The following is a 24,306-nucleotide window of genomic DNA, read 5'->3' as shown; positions in this document are numbered from 1 at the left end:
GGTTACGGCGTTATATACGCATCACTACCTGATCAGCTGGTATATGTTGATGATTTTGCCCACAGTGGTTGAGATGATATAATGGGATGCCCTTAGAGGCTTGATTATGTTATGTACATCTATACCCATGCATGACACGACATATATACGTACGTGCATGACATTATAAATGTTTCAGGATTTACAAAGTGATTTAGACTTACAGGTGGAATTCCTTATTCTATGTTTCATTTATATTTGTTATGTACTGATTTTTATGCTTTACATACTCAGTACATTATTCGTACTGACGCCCTATTTCTCGGGTCCTGCGTTTCATGCCCGCAGGTGCAGGTAGACAAGTTGACGGTCCCTCTTCTTATGATCTTGGATCAACGAGAGTTAGTGTGCTCCATTTGACCCAGAGCTGCCTTATATTTTGGTATGATATATTTGTATACATATGGTATGACGGGGCCCAGTCCCGTCCTTGTACAATTGTATATTCTGTTAGAGGTCTATAGACAATATGTATAGTTGGATTTTATGTGGCCTTGCCGACTTCTAGTTTTAAGGTATATAGTTGTCTATAACAGCATTGTCGGCTCGCCCTACGTATGATGCACGTATATGTACATATGTCTTTTGGGCAGACTTCCATCATGTATGTTATTCTCGTAATTCAGTAGATGTTGTTCATGTTTATATCTTATACGTATGCTTAGAGGTGTTCGATATGTAAGACTCGGGCACCCGTCGCGACCTATCGGTTTGGGTCATGACACCAGCCATCGGCCTTAACTATACATTGGTTATATTCGACCTCATTCGAGTTAACACTTATTCGGCCCTCGGACATGATCAAAACTGGGTTTTGTCTTAACTTCATCTAACCTACTTAAACTAAGTTTTTATGACTAAGGCAACCAACCAACAAAGAGAAAAAAGGCATGCAAACTCGAACAGAAGAAAATAAAACAAAGAATTAGGTACAAACAAAATCATCATTTCATACTCAAAATATTATTTTTTACAGAGGCTAAAAAAGACGCCCAAAAAAAATATATACACAAGTTTGCGACTAAAAGAAAAGGAAAAACAACTAATCGTCGCCTGACCCAGTAGCATCATTAGCCTGATCACCCAAGCCATCTCCGTTTGCCTCTCCGCCACCACCATCACCATCAGGATACTCGTCCTCATAATAGGCATCCTGTTCGATCCGATCTACCCCCGCATCTTCCTCATCATTGCCGGCCTCCGGGGTAGCAGGATCATAGATAAAAGCAACCTGAGCTTCACGTGCATTAGCACGAGCATCCTCGAAGTCAGCCTCTGAAATAGTGCCCGTCCCCATCAGAACTCTAAATATATCTAGTTGGGCCTCGTCATGGATCCATACTTTGTACAAATCCCGCAGAACATCAGGAAAAGCAAAAGTAGGAGAGGAAGACGGCTGAGCCACTAACTGTGCCTTCTCGACCTCGAGAGCACCAACTCGGTCACTAAGGCATGAAGCCTTTTTCTCCAGCTCTCCTATCCACTCATCGAGTCGCTTCTCTCTGAGCCTAGACGTCTCTAGAGCACTCTTCCGCTCAGAACGAAGAACGCAGATCATGACCTTCAAAGTCTCTATTTTCCTTGCAGCCCCTAACCGAGCCAATTCTGCCTTCTCTAAGTCCGCTATCTTCTCGGCGACCTCGCCACTCAGAGTGTTCATCTTGATTTGACACTCCTCGAGCTTGGCACGCAACGAGACCACTTGGGCTTGAAAATCGGCACATTGGGCCTCAACCCCCTTGCTCACCTCGAGCTCTTCTTCTTTATCCCTCAACACCCCCCTCAAGGACACTACATTTTCCGATGACTCTTACCAACTCATCATCTTTCTCTTTCAGCTAGTCTCAGAGAGCTTGGAAGTTGCCACTCTCACGAAACCGTCCTGCAGATCTCGCGATGCTTATTACGGAACTCATTATACTTCCGCTCCATCTTATGGAAAATGGCCTTGTGCCTCTCCTATCGGCGGGCACCCTTGATTTTTGAAATCATAGTCTAAAAAAATCAAGGGCAAACAACAAGTAAGAACGAAGTACGAAGCATGGAATTTGAAAGGAAAGTCAAAAAGATTACCCTAAGGGCGAGGCGGGCTATACTCCTTGATAGGGTAGTATCCTCCAGTTCCTCGAGAGTTCTACCCTCCACATCAGAGCAAAAGGGACCTAAGGAAGGGACCACGTTCTCCATATTCACTAGTAAGCCCCGATCCATGGGGATCACAATGGTCCGCGTGGACCCTTCCAACCCAACTTCAACTCGGGTAAACCCCTCGCTCATCATCCGCACCTCGCCGACATCAAGACCAGAGCTTGTTTCATAGCCGTCATCTACAACACACTTATCTCTCCCATTGGTAGACGATGAAGGAACTTCAGCCGCTCGCAAGGATGATGGCTCATCTCGTCGTACATCAGCCGGAATTTCCATAGATGCCCCCAGTTCCAGCCTCGACATCGTGAAAGGGTACACCTTCTACGGCTTCCGTAGATAGCGAGACCTCAAATGGCAACTCAAAGTCCTCTTCAAGCATGGCGGTCATCGGCTCACAACCACCCCTTACTGAATCCACGGCTCGGATGGTCCCATCGTTGACGTCCACCGATCTCCTTTTACGAGAAATCAAACCCTCCTCTCTTGGCGATGATTCCTCTTCTTTATTTATTAAATAATGCAAGGGAGAAGTCGGGAGTTCTATTGCTAATGCAGTTGACGACCGAGCTGGCCTAATCGCAGTAGAAGGTGGAATGAAAGCAGCCAATCGGGCAGGTGGTCGCAGTCACGACAGGAGCGGACTCTGAAGAAGCAGTTTTCCTCTTACGAAATGCAGGAGGAGGAGCCCTAGAAGATCCTCGGGCTGAAAAAAGAAGATTAAAAGGTCATCACTCCCCACAAAAGACAATAACAAGCAAGCAACCATGAGGTTGAAACAGTATAGATGTAAATGGGTGAACTTACTGGGCATGGAAGACGCATGCCCGAACTTCTTGTGAAAGGCTGGCCATTCACGAATCCCCATTGTTCGAGGCACAACCCGGCTAACCCGTCATGAATGTCTCCGACCCAAAGGAGGGGGTACAATATCGGCTACACAAAAAGAGAACAGAATGTCAAACCATGACTAAAACTGGCAAAACAAATGCTTGACAAAAGAGGAAGGGAGACTTACAAGCATAATTCCAGATTCCAGGGAATCCGCTCGCATTGGCCACCACGTCCTCGGTTTTGATGAATAAGTAATTTAGCCAAAACTAATGATTTACCTTATTTTCCATCTTCACCACCAAACATTTACTTCCTCAGTGGCGAAGGTGCAACATCGTCCCCATATAGAAACTGGGGGCGAAGAGACGCATCAAGTGGCGAAGTGAGACCCTGACTCTGGCAAACTCTACATATTTCATGAGCATACGGATAAGTTTGTAGATGTATGAAAATAGCTGGGTCGGGCAGATGCCGTAATAATGGCAAAACTCCTCCGCCAATAGGAGAAGAGGAAAGGATTAGTCGATGTAGAAAGGGTATACATAGAACGTGCAATACCCAAGGCGGTGTATTTGTACCACGTTGCGCCCCGCCATGATCAGATCAATATGGGCAGGGATTTTGAACTTTACCCTAAGGTCAATAAGGTCGACCTCTTTCATCGCCGACTCCGATATCTCAGGGTCATTCTCAGGCACCTTCGAAAAGTCAGACCTACTTTTTTCACTACGAGGAATTATTTTCTCCACCGTATGAGAATTCTCGTCTTCAACGGCAACAGATTTAGTGGCATCATTAGGAGGCATACGCACCACCAAAGGAACAGGGTCGATTGCCATGCTAGAACTAGAGGATGTGCTAACCATGTTTTTAAAGAGAAAATGTTTTTAAACACAATGGGGCTGGAAGCAACTAGAATCATCAGAATCAAGGGAACAAGTACGCACTAATGAAGCAAATAGAAAGCAAAGATCCAATATGAAGAGAAGAGAAGAAGACGCAAAGATTCAATGTTAATAATATACAAAACACAAACAACTGGTCTCATGCCCCTATTTATAAGAACTCAAGTCATGGCCAAGAAATCAAGCCATCATTACCCAACACAAGTATCAAAATGGCAGAGGCGCGGGAAACAACGCATAGCATCGAAAAAATGCGCCATAATAACGCATGATGTCATGATGTCATTCTGAAACGATGTGACCCCAAAGGTTGCGGCTCAGGAAAGGTCATGTTGACACCTCGTCTGAAATGCCACTACTCAACTTGCTCGTCCAATTTTGTCAACCACGATAGACAAAGTCTTCTCATCAAGGCTGTATTGGGCCGGCCTCAATAAGCGGAGGGGCCAATTGTATAGGCCAAAATTTGCCCTAAGGATACTTGGCGTGATATGGTCTTAAGGAAAGAATCGGTCGAGGTTGACCAGGAAGCAGCAAGGTTCATGACCGAGGAGTCAACCATAACCGAGGTCGATTATTGTGTAAATGGCTGTAACGGTCATTATTTGAAGTAAGACATTGAAGAGAATATTCCATTGGATATTCTCTTCACTTGTACTATTAGGGTTTGTTAGAGACATGACTTGTATAGATAGAAAAAAAGAGAAGGGGATACGACATGTAATATTCACTTGATAAGAACAATTTTCAGAGGAACATTCTCTCTCTCTAGCAAAGATACAAGCTTTACCTTTTCTCCAATATTCACACTCACATTATTTCATACTTTTCCATCAGATCTTTAGTTCAAATATTTTAGGATTTGTCTGTCACTCATCATTGTCAGAGGGAACAATTATCTATCTCATTCATTATTGGGTGAATCGTTCTCTATATTCACTTAAATGCCAATTATTGCTATTTATTGCTTATTATTCCCTCATTATTGCTCACACCTTTTCTGAATATCAAATGTGTATTACTTTTGATCTCAAACTGATGCTATCTTACGTTATCTGTATTGTCAAGCTTCGTATCTAGAGAATATTATCATTAACTAAGTTTAACCCTCCATTACATAAAATTTAATAGTTTTACCAAAAGTTTATACTTTTTGGTCAAACAATTGTCCCATATAAAAGGTGGGATAGTTGATCCTACGGATATTTCCCCATGAATATCATATTTTATCCCATATTTGTACCAAATGACCCCTTAGCACTTTCCTTTTGTTTAGTCCTTGCTTAAGCATTTATAACTGAGAAAGCACATATATAAAGGAATGGATATGTCATTACTCAATTTGGATACAAAGGATATATACTAAGGCCTCTCTCTGATGACTTTTTTGGTGATTCTAGTAGAAGGGTAAGGGTCATGCCAAACTCCCCTCCACCTCAAGGATAATTTTTAAAAAGTAATTTTATTTAGAGAAGAATGTTCACTCAAAATATTGCTTGTCGGTAAAGGTGGCAAAATAGTTAAAAGAAAACAGTTATCCACCCATATTATCCATAAAAAAATGGGTTGGATAATGAACTATTTAAAAATGGATCGAATATGGATACGAACCATATCATCCACTTAGAAATGGATAGTCAAATGGATAATCAATGTATAACTAATAGGCTTAACTTTTAACATTTGTAAAGCCTCAAATTGGGGGATTCCTCAAGTTTGGGAGACTATGAATTCTCTTAAAAGTGACCATATTCAAGAAGCCATGAATAATATGGATATCCATATTATCCGCTGGATAACCCATTTTTTATCCGTATTAAATATGGGTCGGTCAGGTCAGATAATTTACCTCTTTTTTTAATTACCCGTTTTCAACCCGCTCATATCCGACCTGACCCGCCAGTTTGCCACCCAACCTACCTATAATACTATAAATCAAATTAGAGAGAACTAAATGAAAGTCCAAGGGGTTGAGTGGTGGATGGAAGTTAGGGAGAGAGGCATGAGAAAGAGAAGAGGAAGAGAAAATCAAGAAGATCGGAGCTTAAAATTTCTAAGTTGCTATGTTTTAAAAATCTTGCTATATTAGGTAATTATGTGCAAATGTTCCTAATAGTGGTAATTAGGGTACCAATTTTGCATATCTAGATAATTTCCCTATTGAAAATAATATAATCTGGACCTCACGAAATTTGACCAAATATATTAATTATTAAGGATAAAATTGGCAAATAGAAACTTTTAACACTTGTAACCAACATAGTCACTATTTTATTTTATATACTTAGCGTCACTATTTTAAAAGTTAATACTATTTAGCCACTTTTTTTATACGAAAAATGTTCACACTTAGGAGAAGCAACTGATGCAATAGCTGAACTCTCTGATTTTTTCGCCGCCAAGAATGTCCTCCCGAAAAGTCTAGCAATTGCTAAGATATATGTAAAATTAAATAATAACAATAAAAAACCTTTGTGACTCTAATGAAGTTAAAAATAAGCAAAGCGATTTAAATGGAGTGAAGAATAATGCTGTTTGTAATGGATTTTAATTGGTATAAGTGAGAAGCACTAATGAATCTAATTTGTGGTTGCTACTATTTTGATGAAGCTAATAAAACGACGACAATGTAGAATGCTCCGGCACCGATTGCATCTACTCAGTTAAAACGGGAAAGAAAGAAATCGTGATAGTTGTTGGAATATATACTATTAACTTTAACTATGTCTTTAGAAGTAATATTTAATCTAATTAAAACACGAAAGAAAGAAAACATTTCGAGAAAAGTGTGATTATCCTTCTCTAATGCAGGGGCGAATCTACTTTTTTAGGCGTGGATTCATTTGAATTCCTAACTTTTAGCTTAGTATATACTTGTATTTATCTATGTAAAATTTACTGAAATTTCTAAAAACACTAAACTATGAATCAATAACTCAAACAAGGCAATAGATTCAATTGTTAGAATTTGAGTCATGAATATATAAAATTAAAATTTTGAATCCGCCTCTACTCTTATAGCTCTATAGATGGTAAGTTGCTAAATAATGACGGCAGGTTATCACTCAAGTACGTGCTATCATGGTCCTTCTTTTCTCAGATAACGAAAATTGGAAGGGAATTACTAGTACTGATGAGTCAAGTATTTTTGTCTCCTTATGAATTCAGCAAATTTTCAGATCTTTGAAATTTATTGTTTAAACAAAAACAATGTATTTAGTCTTCTTATATTTCACAACTCATGTTAGAAAAATCAGCAAAAGAATTAATAGGGAGGGTAAGGGTAAGAGAAGGACGAGGAGTTGTAGAGTTTCACTTGCTCATGAATACTATTTATAATAAAGTAATTATTATAAATCTCTAAATCTGAGTAATTAGTAATATGATAAATATGATAATTAATTTACTTTCAGATGTTAAATATATTGCTAATCTTAAAAACAGAAAAGGGCCATATTTACCTCTCTACTATCGAAAATAATTTGTCTCCTAAAGTTCGAATTACATCTCAATATGGTCTATATTTTGTTTCATAAATCAATAACATCCCCGTAAAATGTTATTCACATCACTAGAAGGTAACGTCCAAATTTAGCTATTTGCCCCTTAAATGTCCCTCAAAATTAGCTATATAAAAAGAATTATATAGGTAAATTTTTAATTAATTTTAAACCTTAAATATTAGAATTTTCTTACATATATAAATAGTTCAAATAAGAAAAAATTTATTATGCATATTGTAGTTAATTTCTAAATTCTAAATATTAGAAAATTAATTAAATAACTATACCTACATATTAGGAAAATAACTTAAATTACTACTTTATCCAAACTGAAAATAGTTTTTCAGGGGTTGCTATTGTTCGCGCTGGCTCTAGATTATCTGCGCCTTAGCCCGCAAATTTGGGGGCCCCATTTTTAAAATATAATAAATTTATATGTATTTAAAAAATAATATTTAGTATTTTTAGTACAAAAGTAGAGTTTTCTTATAACCGCTGCCTTAAAGATTTTTTTTTTCAAAATTATAATTGATAAAATCTTACCTAAAATCAATAATGTGTCAAAAACAATTAAATGGATTGATAGTATTATCAATTAAAAAGAAATTATTAATAATTTTACATCTCAAATAGCTAGAAAAATAGACTTCCAATAAAATTATGAAAGAATTACAAGAAAATACACTTGACTTCACACCATAACAAAAAATGGCCCATGTTTTTAAGTTTTACCTGACCTAGCTCATATTGTACATATTTTGAAAGCACTAAAATTCAAAATTTGTGTTCTTACAACCAGTGCTTCTAAAAGCTATGGAGTTAAATTTGTGTTCTCACAACTATTGCTTTCACTCTCTATTTTCTCACATCTTCTACATATGCTTCAAGGGCCGTCTGCCATTACTGCTTCTCCCCTTATGTCATCTGGTTGCAATGTAAGAAAATTGAAGAGTAGAAGTCCATCATTGAAGGCCATTCAAAGCTTTGTTTTCGAAATTCTGATTTTTTGAGTTTGTTAGTTGTTTGGATTGTGTGTTGTTCCAATTGATTGAAAATATCAAAAGGAGTTCAAAATTTAAATTTGAAGTGATTTTGAGTAGTTTTAAGCAAGATTTGAGTTAAATTTCAGAAAAGATGTAAAGAAAAAGATGAAGTCACTTTTTTATTTATTTTATAATTATGTATAATCTTGTATAATAGTGTATATGAGTGTATAAACACATCTTATACACTATTATACACTTTTATAATAAAAAATAAATTTCTATTTATTTTTTCTTTTCTTTCCAATATTTTCCAACTTCAAAGGGCAAAACTAGAAAAGAGGGCATTACACAACCTGAAGAACACCACTGCCGCCTCTCCTTGTTCACCGCCACCGCCGAAAGTCACTGCCTGCGGCCTTTTGCCTCCATTCCGTCTTCAGACGTAGGTATCTTCTTCTCCTTTTGTGTTTTTTTTTCGTGCAGTTTATGGCCGTGAGTCGTCTAACTTCTGCTGTTATGGTTTTTCAATTGGAGTATGATTAATGAAGACTTACAGTGATTTGTTATTTGTTAATATGTTGTTGAGTTATAAATTTTTGTCCTTTAAATGGTATAATTCGTCTTTCTTTTCTTACACAATTTTAAATGGCTTCAAATTGGATTTTTTTTCTCTGTAATTAAAAAAGTAACGTTACATTGGATTGTAAATGCCTTTGAATGAATTATTTGACAATCCGGTTATGTGTGAGGTCGGGTAGTGTCAGACCATAAGGGTCTATTGTACGCACTTTTACCATGCATTTCTCCAAACAACTGTTTTCACGGCTCGAACCCGTGACCTCGTGGTCACATAAAAACAACTTTACCATTTATGACAAGGCCCTTAAAGTATGAGAGTAACAAACTTCCTCAATAAGTTAATATTAAATATGTTTTGCTTCATACGTCTTTTTTTATCATCCCGATAAATTTGCTGCTTTGAGTATTGAAAAGTTGAAGGGAAATATCCAGAGTCGATATTTGTGAGAGATTATTTATTTGTCTTTGGAAAATAAAGAGGATTATTAAATACTGGAACAAAAAGAAAGAATTCGGAGAAAAATTACTTTTCTGTTTGCTTATAGTCCCTTTTCAGTAACGTTTGTTGATTTGAAGTTACTGTCTTAATAGAACCAACTGTGGAGAACCGCTAAATGGAAGAATCCAAAGAAGAAGTGAAGTCTTTCAAAGAATTGGGTGTTTCTGATCAACTGATTGAGGCTTGTGATAGTTTGGGTTGGAAAACCCCTTCTAAAATACAAGCTGAAGCTATTCCTCATGCCTTTGAAGGTCTTTTCTTCTTCCCTTCTTTATGTTTTTTCATCTCTGCCTTTACCACACGTTCTACTCTTTTTTGCTTATCTTTTACTTTTTTTCTCCTTATAAATATGATATTTCGAGTGGTTTTAAGATTTGTGCTAATAATTCAAATAGGTTTAAAGTTCTACGCTGATTATGCTAGATTGCTGGTGTGTTTTAGGTCTGTTTTGGGTTGTGGGGTTGAAACTTCCACTATCCTATTTTGCCCGTGGTAGCAAATCGTCTGAAGACGTGATTTTGTGGAAGCCATTGTTTGAGAAGTACAGGAAAATCTTAGCTTTATGAATAATAGAGAAGTGCGAAATAGAGACGTAACATTTTATTGTAGAAATCTGGATAAAGCAGCTTTATGCAATTGCCTCAAGTGATAGTATTTGATACAATCCAGTGTAATGGAACAGAATATTTTTGAACTAGAAATTCTTTAGGAACTTGAAAATTTGAAATGACAAGGGAAAGGTAATGTGGGTTTCCTGTAAGATCCTTATATGACTGCTAGCTGGTCAGAAATCATGTCTGTGCAATGCAAATTTTCCACTAAGTTATGGAATATAATGTTGCATTTGAGGGACGTTTGGTGGACCATGCAAAATTCAGTCAAGCAAGTAATGTGAGTGCTGCTAATAAACTAGTAGGGGGTGAGCTTTGAAGTCCACATATATTGAAGTTGAAAATTTGGAGAGAGAGAGAGAGAGAGTTCATTTTCTAAATTGCTGGCATCACATTTTCTTATCTGTCATTGGACTTCAAAGCACTCAAAAGTGTTCCAATTTGTATAGTAGATTGGAAGACTTTTCTAAAGAACATTATTTGTATTTTGATCCTTTTTTATTGTTTAAACCTTTTGTATATCATCCTCTATTTGGTGAAAGTATTTTTTCTTATAAACTGTTTGATTGGGTTCTGTTCTAGGCAAAGACTTAATTGGTCTGGCTCAAACGGGTTCTGGAAAGACTGGAGCTTTTGCAATTCCTATACTGCAAGCCCTATTAGATTCTCCGCATGCCTTTTTTGCCTGCGTTCTCTCTCCAACAAGGTCGCTTATTTGTCTGATTACTTGTCTTATTTTGTCGAAGCTCTTTAGTGATTTAATTTCCAACTTTTTTCTTTGTGTATTCCAGAGAGCTCGCGATTCAAATTGCTGAACAGTTTGAAGCTTTAGGATCCGGTGTTGGAGTAAAATGTGCAGTGGTGAGCTTGACTAAGTCATATTTACATGCATGAACAATTCATTTTCCCCTTCAAATGTAGTCCAAAGGGTTGATAACCACTTGTTAGACAATAGGTATTTGTAGCAACATGTCTGTAGACAGGGTAGAGCATGTCAGAATTGAAACAGTCATATATGATGGTTGACATTGGCATTCAGCTAGACATTTTTTTTTGTTAAAAGATTGCTGATAATTGTTTCACAGCTGGTTGGAGGGGTAGATCAAGTACAGCAGAGCATCAACCTTGGGAAACGGCCTCACATTGTTGTAAGTACTAACATTTACTACCACATATTTGTGTCTCTTGTTAAGATGAAGCAAGTAGAAATGGAGCTACAGATGGTAAAATCTCTTTCGAAAGATTTATTATAAGGCAATACTACTATGTCAGGCAGAGTTGGTGGTGTAATATAAACTTGACCTTTTTAAAAAGAGTTGGTGGTGCAGTATTCATATGGCAGTGCATGTTTAGGGGACAGAGGAGCACCAGCTGCAGTTTACCTCTGATGCTGTTGCTTCAGTATACCATCCCAGCCTTGACTAAGCATGTCAGGTCACTGTAGCCGCATGCTATTATTTGGACTGTGCAGTTAGCTCCATAAGTTTGTGATGTCTCCTTTAAATAATTTTGGGGGTCATCTGTTTTTCTATAGATGTATAAAATATTCCAGACTAGATGTCAAATAGTTAGTTACCCACCTATCCAAAAAAAGTCACTTACCTTGCCCCCGTTGTTTGAAACTGCATTCTCTTCTCAGCTTTTTGTTAAAGTTGTTGCCTATATTTTGCGAGAAGGGATCCTAATCCTGCTAGGCCTTTACTGGATGTTAGCTGCCTTTTCTTCTTAGATTATCTGATAGGAGATGTGTTCTTAGATTATCTGATAGGAAATGTGCTTCTGTGTTGACTTTGCAAAATGCCTTGGCTTATACAGAAGTCCTCATGAATGATTAATATCCATACCTCTTTTGGAAGAGGTAGTTGATGGTTGTAAAAGGTTGATGATGAATCCTTTTAGCAATCTAAGCAAAAACAAAATTGGTGTACCATTGGCCTTGCCTTGGCAAATCTATTTGTTCAGTTTAAACCATGTTCATTCAGCACCATGCCACATCCTAGGATTGTAAGATCAGTGACCTTTTTCCTTATGAGAGGCTCAAAAGTATCTATCCGAAAGCTCAGGTTTTTTTTGATAAGGTAAATTGTATTAATCAAAAGGGAGAGAACTCCCGTATACATGAAGTATACCAAAGAGTAGAGAATTTACATCAGAACACGATTCTCTACAAAAGACTATTAAGATTATCTATCCGAAAGCTCATGTTATAGAAGTCTTTAGTGGAAGTAATAGATTATCAACTATTAAGTGAGTGGAATTAATATAATATCAGCTATTAAGCGTACTGAGATGGGCAACCATCCCTACTTGTATCTGTGGACTATTTGGAGGGAAAGAAATCAGAGATGTTTTTTGAACAAAAAGGAGAATATTTACAAATTGCAACAGCCTTTTCTGTCAGCTTTTTGGTTCAAGTTAAAACATGTACACGATATTGATAGTTTACTAGATTTCTTCAACCAGCAGACATGTTTGTGCAGTCAGAGGCCGTGTTTTTGTAGGGTTCCTTAGGTATCATTATGCATCATCTTGATGCAACTTACTGATACAACTCTTGCAGTCTTGCTTACCTAAAAAAGAAAACTTCTAAGTGTACTCAGTCAAATATTTTGCTGGTTTATTTTCAACATCCAAACATCTATTCTGTTGCCTTGTCAGTTTAGTAAGCCATGTGGACGAGTTGTTACACCAGATTTGCTAAAGCTATTGTATGTTATTACAGATTTTTTAATATGCTTAATCTCTGACATTTATTTGAGTGCGCATTTGCATGCTGTCTGATGTAGGTGGCAACTCCTGGTCGGCTACTGGATCATCTTTCCAATACTAAAGGGTTTTCTCTTCGTACGATAAAGTACTTGGTAAGTTTGTCCATTGAGTCTTATGCTGAAAATGTTCCAGAGGTGTTCTCGTTCTGCCTGTTTATGCACTTTTTTTGTTTTCTTTTGGATAAAAACCCTAAAGTGCAATGTTGATTCACGAAATTTGGTTGAAGGATATCATATGTTATTATGTCACTGTTGACATTAAAAGTGATATTTGCTGCATGTTCAAGGCTAGGCCTTTTGATGTCTGGCAAGTGATATGATTTTCGAATGCTGTCTGGTCCATATTCCCCACAGCGTGCATACGCCCGTTTGGATTGGCTTGTTTTAAGTGCTTTTAAGTCAAAATAGCTTTTAAGCCATTTTGTAGTGTTTGGATAAAAAAGTAAAAAAGTGCTTTTAAGCACTTGTCTATATATTATTAAAAGGAGAGGATAAAGCCGTCTCCTTAAGCCAAGTGGCAGCCTAAAAAAAAGCCACATGGCATAATTAATTACTAATTAGTTATTATTTTTGAATTTAAATATCTATAAAAAATGAAAATAATAAAAAATAAAAAAACTACCATATATATATATATATATATATGTTAATTGGTTACTTTATTTAAATTAATAAATATAAATATCTTATAATTAGTTATAATTAAAAAAACGAAAATATAAATATATATAAAAATAACTAGGGAAAATTTCACATAAGAACAACTGGGCTCCCTACTTTTCAGTTTTATAGCCCATATTTCAATTTACAATCAACTAGCCCCAAAATAATAGGCTAATACTCAACATTCAACTCCAATAGGTTCTCAAAATTATTATTTAATTTTTAAAAAAGATTGCTCAAGCTTTTAAGTTAACTTTCGAATCAATAACTGTGACTCAAATATTAGTTCAACAAACCAAATCCACTTGGGTAGTGAAAATTAGATTTTTAACAAGCTTAAATATGTGGGTTTAAATTCTAAATTTGATTTCGTGAGAATTTTGGAGTGGGTATTGTTTAAACTTGTTAGAAATAGTATAAGGAGGTTGTATAAAAAATTGAAGTAATTTAATGGAGATTTGGACTAGTTTTGAACAAGAATTGCAACTGAAAATCGTGGAAGAAGTTCGTCTACAGACGTTTGTATAAAGGTGTATAAAAGTGTATCATAGTGTATAAGATGTGTTTATACACTCATATACACTATTATACAAGATTATACAAAAAACTGACTTCGTTTTCTTCCTTGCATCTTTTCTGAAATTTAACTCAAATCTTGCTCAAATCTACTCCAAATCGCTTCAAATTTAAATCTTGAACTCCTTTTGATATTTGCAATCAATTGGAACAACACCCAATCCAAAACAACTAACAAACTCAAAAAATCATATTTTCGAAAGCAAAGCTTTGAATGGCCTTCAGTGGTGGACTTCTACTTTTCAATTTTCTTACATTGCAACCAGGTGACACATGGGGAGAAACAGAAATTACTCAGCCCCTTGAAGCATATGTAGAAGATGTGAGAAGAAGAGAGAGTGAAAACAATGGTTGTGAGAATACATATTTAACTCTATAGCTTTTAGAAACAATGATTATAAGAACACAAATTTTGAATTTTCTAGGGCTTTCAAAATATGTACAATATGGGCTAGGTAGGGTAAAACTTAAAAACATGGGCCATTTTTTGTTATGGTGTGAAGTCATGTGTATTTTCTGTAATTCTTTCAAATAACTACCCATTCAAATTGGGTTGGAGTAGTTTCAAGTTGGAGTTTTAAAATTATTTTAAAATAAGAAAACGAAAATAAAGCAATACAAAAACCCTTTGATTCAAATTGTGGAATAGTTTCTTTCTAATATTGTAGTGTGTGTGTGTGAATATATATATATAAAGAGAAGTAAATAATTATATGATGCCAAGTGGTATAACCATAAGACAACAAGTGACAAAGCTCCAACAAAGTTGGAACTCTTAAAATTATTTTATAATAAAATTGAAATAAAAAAAATTAAAAATTGCTAATTCAAATCTATATCTATATGTTATTAAAAGCCAAAAAAAAAAGACACCACATTAATCCAAGTGGTAGCCTAGAAAAAATCCACATGGCAAAATTAGTTAATAACAAAGAAATTATCTATTGAAAATTAACAAAGAAATTAACTACCTAAACTAACTACCCAAGGTGAGGGTTGGTTTAGGTTAGTTAATTTCTTTATTTCATTTTTTAAAATCATTTTCGTTTTCCTTTTTTGAAATAAAAAGTGTATTTATTCATTAAAATTCTAACAATATTATTGAGAAAAGTACAATAACATTTAAAATAAAAAATATATTTTCAAGAGTAATAAAATATATATCTACTATTATATTACAAAAAAAATTAGCAGACAGAAATATTAAACAAGTAATATGCTAATAATCTATCTATATATTATTAAAAGCCAAAGAAAAAGGCACCACATTAATTCAAGTGGTTGCCTAGAAAAAAGTCGCATGGCATAATTAGTTAATACTAACAAAATTATTTATTGAAAATTAATAAAGAAATTAACTACCTAAATTAATTTCTCAAACATGGGTGAGGGTTGGTTTAAGTTAGTTAATTTCTTTATTTTATTTTTTAAAATCATTTTTGTTTTTCTTTTTTGAAATAAAAAATATATTTTTTCATTTAAATTCAAACAATATTTTTGAGAAAAATATAATAAAATTTAAAATAAAAAAATATTTTCAAGAGTAATAAAATATATATCTTTTATTATATTACAATATTAGCCGACAAAAATATTAAACAAGTAATATGCTAATAATTTATATTAACAATATAATTATGCTAAATATTGGATAATATAATAAATAAAAATACATAACAAAAAAGTTATTTGATGACTATATAAGTCCCCTTTAATTTAATAGAGATTTTATTCATTAAATTCAGACAATATTTATTCTATTTATATAGAATAGGAGAAGCAAATCATTGTGATAATTCCAAATGTAACGTCAAAAAATTAACAAAGTGACAAATTTTAGGACAAAGCTCCAACAAATTTGGAGATTGAAAAATTATATACAAAAAAAAAATGATAAAACAGACACAACAAAATTAACTACCTAAAATTAACTACTCAAACATGGGTGATATAATACAGATAAATGCACAAAAAAAAAAAAAATGATTCGATGACTACATAAGTTCCTTTAATTTAATCGAGAATTTGTTCATTAAAATTTAGACAATATTATTGAGAACAATAGAATAAAATTTTAAAAAAAAATTATTTCAAAAGTAATAAAATATATATCTTCTATTATATTACAAAAACAAAGTAGCAGAGAAAAATATTAAATAAAGTAATATGCTAATAAAAATTTCTATTAACAATGTAATAATACTAAATATTGGATGATATAATAAAGAAAAATACAAAACAAAAAATAGAATAAAATTCAAAATAAAAAAATATTTCAACAGTAATAAATTATATATCTTCTCTTATATTACAAAAAGAAAGCAAGCAGACAAAAATAGTAAACAAAGTAATATACAAACAAAAATTTCTATTAACAATGTAATAATACTAAACAATGGATAATGTAATAAAGAAAAATATAGAACAAAAAAGTTATTCACTAAATATATAAGTACCTTTAATTTAATAGAGATTTTATTATTGGGTATATTGTATTGACAAATAAGATGACAATTGAAATTTGTTAAAGCAATACCGTCTAATAGGATCAAACAAGCCCGATCATAATTTAATTTAATTAATATTTTTTTAATATTGACCGCGCATCTCGCGGGTACGACTATTAGTTTTAAGCTAAAATGACAAAAATAAGCCAAAAACTAGAATTCCTAACTTATGGCTTTTGGCTTAAAAGTCACTTAAAACAAGCCCATCCAAACGGGCTCTATATCTCTTGTCAGTGGAGAAGCTGCTTGTCATTTTTTCCTGGCTGCATTGGCAAATTTTGTTGGTCTTTACTTTTTAACTTTCCAACATATTGAGCCGCAGAAAGCATTTGACTACTTTACTTGATATGTTCCTCTGAAACTTGCTTGTCTCCATGTGGGTTGACAGTTAAATGCTTTTCCCCCAACTACAGCATGAGGCACAATCGCTTCATCGCCTTAGCTGCGGACAATTGGACCAAGCAAGAAATTCATTAATTGAAGCAATATTTATCCAAAAATAAAATGCAGTTCATTATATGTGATTCGATTGGTATTCAGACTTGTATTAGAATTCCATATTTTAATATCTTGATTTCTATTCGTAACCAAGTCTAGGTTTAAAAAAAATATAAATATGTGTTTCACAACAGATTATTTTAGCTGGATAAGAGCATGCATGCATATTCTGAGTCATGAATTTGTCCATGCAACAGGTATTGGATGAGGCAGACAGGCTGCTAAATGAGGATTTTGAAAAGGCCCTTGATCAGATTTTGCATGCGATCCCTCATGATCGAAGGACTTATCTATTTTCTGCTACAATGACCAAGAAGGTTTGTTTTCACGTGGTTTATATGAATCCGTTGTTAATTATAAATAGTCTATTCTCTGTGTGGACAATTCTCTTTCTAGGTTCCGTTCTTAAGAGAAATTCCCTTCTCTGATGGCTGGATAGGTATCTTTTCCTGAGTACTTGGGTAGGAAAAGTGCTTTCATTAAAATTTCCTTTTTTTATTTTCCAAATATCATGCTCGGTCTGCCATTTATGAGAAGATACCATAAAATGGAGGAGCTTTTGACTTGTTTTTGAACTTTTTCTCATATTGCCATGCAGCTAATGATCAGTAATCATTTTTATGGCAGTAGATGCACGTATTCTCTATATCATAATAGCAATATGATTATTACATGAAATTGTCTAGGAAAGAAAAATGAGAAAGTGGGGTTCTTGTGAATGGCAATTGGCAAGTTAATTTGCTCCTGTTCTGCTTTCCTCCTCAAGGAATTTATTTCCATGCTTAATAGTTTCTGCTGTGTCACTCTTGATGAAACCTTAGAGGAGTGAACTTTGTTGCATGGGAAGTCTGATTCTAAATATATCTGTACATTGAACTACAGGTAAAGAAACTTCAGAGGGCTTGTTTGAGAAATCCTGTTAAGGTACAAATATAACGATGCCAATTTTCACAGTATAATTTGTAGGTGGTCAAGAGTATTTTGCGTAACTTTGCTTATAATTTGTTTCAGATTGAAGCTGCATCTAAGTATTCCACAGTTGATACACTAAAGCAGCAGTTTCGTTTTCTTCCTGCCAAGTATAAGGTTTGTTCTTTAGTGAAAAGTTTCTCTTATAGGTTTGTTTGGGAGAAAGCAAGCCAAGTGGCAAGCATTGTATCCAGCAATTGGCTTAATAATGATGTTCCATGTAAATTACATCTTGTTGATGACAATCGATGTGCTTGAATTTATCTGCTTAAGCGCCGAAGGTGTTCAGAGAAAGTGTATTCCTACTACAGAACACTATATGTGTTGCTGTGCTCTCATAGTAATCATCATTATGTGGCTAAAGGATGTGGGAGTTTTGACATTGTGGCACCACTAGAATAAGATACAATCACGTGGATAAAAGAGGGAAGAGACATGATCATTATGATTGTGCTGCTAACTTAGTTTTACAAAATAATAACTAGGATGACCAGTCACTCTTTACAAGATTCATATTTGTAGCTTTCCCAAAAGTATTAATCATGAAAGTTTAAGTAGTTGCATCTCTTGATTATTTGAAGTGAAAGTATTAATCATGAAAGTTTAAGTAGTTGCATCTCTTGATTCATATTTGGCCAGGCTTTACCTCCTCTTTCCCTGGTGAGCAGACCTTTTTTGAGATTTAATGTATGGCTTACAACATTGGAACTGAGAGGAAAATTAAGTGAAGAAGTTTTGTTGAATTCAAAACAAAACATTAGGGTTTCTGCATGAGATAGGGGTAGGGCGAAGGGGAAAGTGACGGCACGGAGTTGGCAGGGAAGAATTCTGGTGAGTTTCACTATAGGACACGGGGCACTGCAGGTTGGAAGCTTCTGCAAAGGGGAGGGATCTAGCATTAGGAGCTGTGCTACAGTGATGGGGTGCAAGGTGTTAGATTAGGCATGGTGAACAAGAGATGAGTGATGGAAAAGGGTGTGGGGTCAGATGATAGAGCATGGAAGGCTCTTGGGAGGGGGAGGCAGCAGGGAATTCAGAACCTGCTAAGGTGGAGAGGTAGGTTGCGAAGGGTGGCCTTAATAGCAATATGTAAAATAGCATCTTTAAAGCTCGGTATTGGCAAATCCAGTTTATTTGAAATTAAAAATTATCAAAAGGACTAGTTTATCTAATTCCTTCTCAAAAAGGACGACTAGTTTAGCTAGTGCCCGAGCAGGCGTCGTAGCTAGGAATCTCGCTAAGGGTGTTCAAACTTTAAAGAAGTTTATAATTTTTTTTCGATTGACGGATGCACCGAAAATTTTAAATCAAACTAATATTTAACTAATAAACCATAAAAACAATTACTATAATAGAAATACAATTTTATAAATCAAAACTAACATAAAAAGTGAACCAAAAAAATTCTAGTAAGCAACCAAAGGAAAGATAGAGTTGAGAGGGTTTTTACCCTGTAAAGAGCTTTTTGTTAAAGAAATTTTTGTAGAGCTTGACTTTTAAATTTTACAATTTATTTAATAAGCACTTTTAATTAATAAAATTACTTGATTAGTTGTTTGTTTTTACACAAATTTAACCTTCAACAGTTATTTATCAAGAAATTTGTGGATTAAAAGAGAAGAGCCAATTATACCAAACATGGTGGTGTGATGGTGTCTGTTTAATTTGGAGAACATGAACTCCTCCTCATTTTGAACGCCCTTGACCATTGGGCTAACTCTTACACCTAAGTTAAGAGTGTTCAAAATATAATATATGATCATGTGAATTGGTATTCGACCTATATACACAATAAAATTTTTCGGGTGACCACCCTTGGGACAAAAGTAGCTGTGCCACTGTGCCCGATAATTGTGGAACTGGATGCTAGAGATAGTATACGAGGAATAAACGTAAAAGACCCCAGAAGTTGAGGGGTTAAGGATGTAATTCCTTTTGTTTGCTGAATAATGATTTCTGGTCCCACTTTAATTATCGAATAATGATTTGTTGTCTGACTATATTATTATGTGCCCACAGGACTGCTATCTTGTCTATATTCTGACTGAGATGTCTGGCAGTACATCAATGGTTTTCACTCGTACGTGTGATGCAACTCGTCTGCTGGCTCTGATGCTTCGAAATCTTGGCTTGAGAGCTATACCAATTAGTGGTCAGATGACTCAGGTATATATGAACTTCAAGGCATGCATCTTTTCAGTTTGCTGGTTATCATTCCCCCTCAAAAATATCATGTTTTATTGGACAGACAAAAAGGCTTGGGGCTCTAAACAAATTTAAGGCTGGAGAGTGCAATATCCTTATCTGCACTGATGTAGCCAGTCGAGGACTTGATATCCCATCTGTTGATATGGTTATCAACTATGATATTCCAACAAACTCAAAGGTGGATCTTTTTTTTCTTACTGCTTGTAAAGTTGTATACTGATTTTTCTGTTCATTGGGGTGGTCCTGGATTTATCTATGGCGAGGCATGGACCTTTTTTGGTTAGGAAGTTTTTGAAAAACTTTTCGAAGGTGTTGGTTTGTTTTTTGGCTTTCAAAAAATAATACCTAAAACTTCTTCCACTCTCCCTTAATTAAAAAAAACTTTTCCACTCCCAGAACACCCACAAATCTTCCAAAAAACTGCAGCTATCCAGACAAGTTTTCTTTTGCACAAACTTTTACTTCCAAAAAGTTATTTCAAAACAAACTTTTTAAAAGTTGTCCAAACGCTAGATAAAAACTCTTTAGCTGAACCTTAATTATGTAGTTCAGCTTGTTTGGAATTTGAAAAAATCGAATATTAAGTGATTTCTTTCCATATTTCCAACCCTTGGTAGGTAGAGCTACCCAGTACCTGTGCTGGTGTGAGAGGTAGTTGGTACCCGATGGAATTGTCGAGGTGCTAGCAAGCTGGCCCGGACACCACAGTCAAAAAAAATTAAAAGAATATGTCGGTCCTTTGTTTATGCAATAAGATCAATGAAACTTGACTTCATACTCATCATTTCAATTTGAATAATCTTAATTTATTTTCTGATGCGATTTTTAAACAGTCTCTCTGCCCTTCCAATTGCGTACATCCTACCCTCCCCAGACCCACTTGTGGGATTACATTGGACTGTTGTTGTTGTTGATGCGATATTAGCTTATCACTGTATGCATGGCCTGCAGGATTATATACATAGGGTGGGAAGAACTGCACGAGCAGGACGTTCTGGGGTTGCCATATCGTTAGTGAATCAGTATGAGTTGGAGTGGTATATACAGATAGAAAAGCTTATTGGTATGAAAATACAGAAGTATTATATTTCCGAGATTCTAATATATTCTTCTTCTAGCACTTCTAGTCTATCTGGTACATGTTTTCCAAACTAAAAACTGATAATCTTCAGGGAAGAAACTACCTGAGTATCCTGCGGAGGAAGAGGAGGTTTTGCTACTCTTGGAGCGTGTAACAGAAGCCAAGAGGATCTCACAGATGGTAATCTTCGTCTCCTTGTGTTTTTTCCCTTTGCGGGAGGGGGAGGGTGTACTTCAGTGGGCGGCAATCACTAGGTGGTCAGCTTCTGAATGCACGGGTTAAAGACTGTTTAAATTTAGTCAATTAAATCAAGTGAAATGAGCCCTAATTTTTATTATTAGTTTCCCTTTTTAGGACTTAATATTATAGTTGAATTCACCTCTTTCACCATTTTCATTAGGCTCAGGTGTTAATGTTAGAGAGGTAATAAGGTAGAGATAGTGCGAGCATATTTTGATTCTTCGAGTGTGGTTTGGATGTAGAGCTGTTATTCGTGTTATGTGCATTTCTCGGTTGGAGAGGCTGTGGAATGTTGTGAGAGGTGACATGTATACAACTTATTCCATGAAATGTTGAAGTTGCTCATATTTCCTGATGTTTGCATGCTGATACATTATTTTTTTTGGTAATAAATGTGAAATATTACCATAACAACCAAATTGATATGCTCTAAAGCTCAAACCACCTTCTAGGAAGGTTGCTGGGGTCATCTAGGCCTCAACTGGAAAACTAGTTACATAATCTCCGTATCAACACTTGACATCCTCGAGCTCTTTTTGTACCTTGTATCATATCTAGTCTATGCTTAGTTTCCTTCTGTATCTGTTCTTTAACAAAACTTGTATTTGCATTGATGTTCCTAAACTGCTTCCAATTCCTAGCCTGGCAGGTGTAGTATATCATTGCGCCCAGACTGCCATGATCAACTCCTTTTTCAATTGTCTCCAATGCCTTATTTTGATCCATCTTATTGTTCGTCTTACCCCATGCTTCTGTATCTGAATTCCTAACCAGACTAACAACTCTCTCCTTACTTCAGTAACGAGTAACCCATGAACATTCAGAAAGTAAATGATTTTGAGTTTCAGTCAGCCCCTCACATTAACAACATGCATCTTCAGTCACTGGCACTTGTGTTCTCTCGAGTCTTTCCTTTTTCAGTAGCCTCTCTTGGCTTGCTAACCAAACTATGAATCTTTGCTTTGGTTGCATAAGCCTTGTCCATATTAAATAAACTTTTGTCAGTTTCACCATGTCCCCCTGTAAAGCATTATAACTCATAGATACAGAGTAAGCTCCATTTGATGTCAGCAGATATCTGCCGTCAAGGTACCAGTGCTTCATTTCCAGCTTGAGTGAATGGGGTTTCTCCCAGTACCAGCTGCAGTCAAGAGGTGGTTGAAGATCCCATATATTCACATCATTTTTCATATACAACTCATGCACCCATCTCACCCATAGAATATCCTGCTTCATTGCTAGTTTCCGTAGCAGCTTCTCCATTGATGCCATATTCCATTTTCTACTATTTATATCTAGCGCCTCAAATCGTTTTGGAACACATGTCCCATGCAACCAGTGGCAGTCTCCTGATACATTATTATTGTATAGGTTATTAGTAGTTTATGGAGGATTTTCTCTGCATGTTTTCATGGTCATACATTGCTTAATGGAGTTTTTGGATAATTAACATCCAATCTGTGTTGATACAGAAAATCAAAGAAAGTGGTGGCAAAAAGAAACGCAGAGGGGGAGATGATGGTGACGAGGAGATTGACAGATACATGGGAGTTAAGAACGGGAAACTATCTGGGAAGCTATCAAAGAAGCCAAAGAGAAAATGAGGAATATATAATTAAGCTATATTAGTCCAATTTTGACTTAATTGAGGAATATATAATTAAGCTATTTAGTTCAATTTTTAACTTAATTAGTTCTTTCATTATTGCTTGTTGGGCTGTAATTTGACATTTCTGCAATTCTGCTGGGATGGTTTTGATCTTAGGGACTATTATTTTCCTTTTCTTGTGAAGATCCTTGCCTCCTAATACTAATATACGTGCACACCAAAATGGGGAAAATAGTAAATGATCTTTTAGCAATGTGGCGAGTCCAATTAGCTCTGGACGACTATTAACCAAGCTTCTAAAATTGCTTTTTTTCAAGAGTGTTTCTCAAAAGTATTTTTGGTGAGAAACAATTTGTGTTTTGACTAATTAATTCGAAAAGCTCTTCTTAGCAGTAATTAGTGTTTGGTCAAACTTTTAAATATATTTTTCTCAATAGTGTTTTTCAAAAATAATACTATATTTTTGGAGAAATTACTTTTTTTTGTCTCTCTAAAATAGCTTCTGTTTCTATTCAAAAATATATTTTTTCTTTTAAAACTTTGGCCAAACACTTTAACTTTGAAAAAAAGAAAATGCTTTTCGCCTTGGAGAAGCTTGGCCAAACAAGCCATAAATCAGATCTCAGTGAGATTTATTGCATGTTTGATTTGGGTAATTTTATATGAATCAATTTGTTCTCGAACAAAATCAGTTTTGAAGAAGATGCCTGAAGAATGGAGATAGAGCACAATGATCCCATTGTATAAGAACAAGGGTAATATCCAAATTATAACAACTATAAGATATCAAGTTATTAAGCCATACCATGAAAGTTTGAGAGAGATGGTGGAGCTGAAAGGGGAGGATTGTGTCTATTTCTAAGAACCAATTCGGATTTATGCTGGGACATTCAACCACGGAAGCCATTCACCTTGTTAGGAGGTTGATGGAGGAATATATGGAGAGAAAGAGGGATTTACACATAGTATTCATCGACTTAGAGAAGGCTTACGATAAAGTGCCGAGGAAGGTTTTGTGGGGATGTTTGGAGGCTAGAGCCTAGAGGTGTGCCTATTGCTTATATTAGAGATATTAAGGAAATG

The 24,306-nt window shown here is 35.2% G+C and overlaps 1 protein-coding gene across 3 annotated transcripts; it reads left to right on the top strand.

Annotated features, from left to right (window-relative positions):
* Window positions 1–8,738: 8,738 nt before the first annotated feature.
* LOC104224514 (DEAD-box ATP-dependent RNA helicase 10) lies at window positions 8,739–23,406 on the top strand. Of its 3 annotated transcripts, none has more exons than XM_009776189.2 (14): window positions 8,739–8,861; window positions 9,586–9,744; window positions 10,687–10,810; window positions 10,896–10,965; window positions 11,190–11,252; window positions 12,891–12,965; window positions 17,314–17,433; window positions 17,999–18,040; window positions 18,128–18,202; window positions 20,105–20,251; window positions 20,334–20,471; window positions 21,245–21,356; window positions 21,466–21,554; window positions 23,087–23,406. In XM_009776189.2, the coding sequence occupies exons 2-14, from the start codon at window positions 9,609–9,611 to the stop codon at window positions 23,216–23,218; spliced, it is 1,323 nt and encodes a 440-aa protein (XP_009774491.1). In that variant the 5' UTR covers window positions 8,739–8,861; window positions 9,586–9,608; the 3' UTR covers window positions 23,219–23,406. The 3 variants fall into 3 exon arrangements, with proteins under 3 accessions (XP_009774491.1, XP_009774492.1, XP_070018959.1); XM_009776190.2 differs by having other exon boundaries at window positions 8,749–8,857; XM_070162858.1 differs by having other exon boundaries at window positions 8,792–8,857; window positions 9,571–9,744.
* The last annotated feature ends 900 nt before the right edge of the window (window positions 23,407–24,306 follow it).

The sequence above is a fragment of the Nicotiana sylvestris genome, chromosome 11, assembly GCF_000393655.2.
Source record: "Nicotiana sylvestris chromosome 11, ASM39365v2, whole genome shotgun sequence".
Taxonomy (NCBI): domain Eukaryota; kingdom Viridiplantae; phylum Streptophyta; class Magnoliopsida; order Solanales; family Solanaceae; genus Nicotiana; species Nicotiana sylvestris.
The sequence above is the reverse complement of the archived record's forward strand: the minus strand, read 5'-3'. Positions and strand labels throughout refer to the sequence as shown.

What these genes read in the sequence shown, in the direction of transcription:
- LOC104224514 (XM_009776189.2), top strand. Translation starts at nt 9,609, where the DNA reads ATGGAAGAATCCAAAGAAGAAGTGAAGTCTTTCAAAGAATTGGGTGTT. An exon ending in TGCGTTCTCTCTCCAACAAG is followed by an intron (nt 10,811 to 10,895) that starts GTCGCTTATTTG and finishes TGTGTATTCCAG; the next exon opens with AGAGCTCGCGATTCAAATTG. An exon ending in TTAGTGGTCAGATGACTCAG is followed by an intron (nt 20,252 to 20,333) that starts GTATATATGAAC and finishes TTTATTGGACAG; the next exon opens with ACAAAAAGGCTTGGGGCTCT.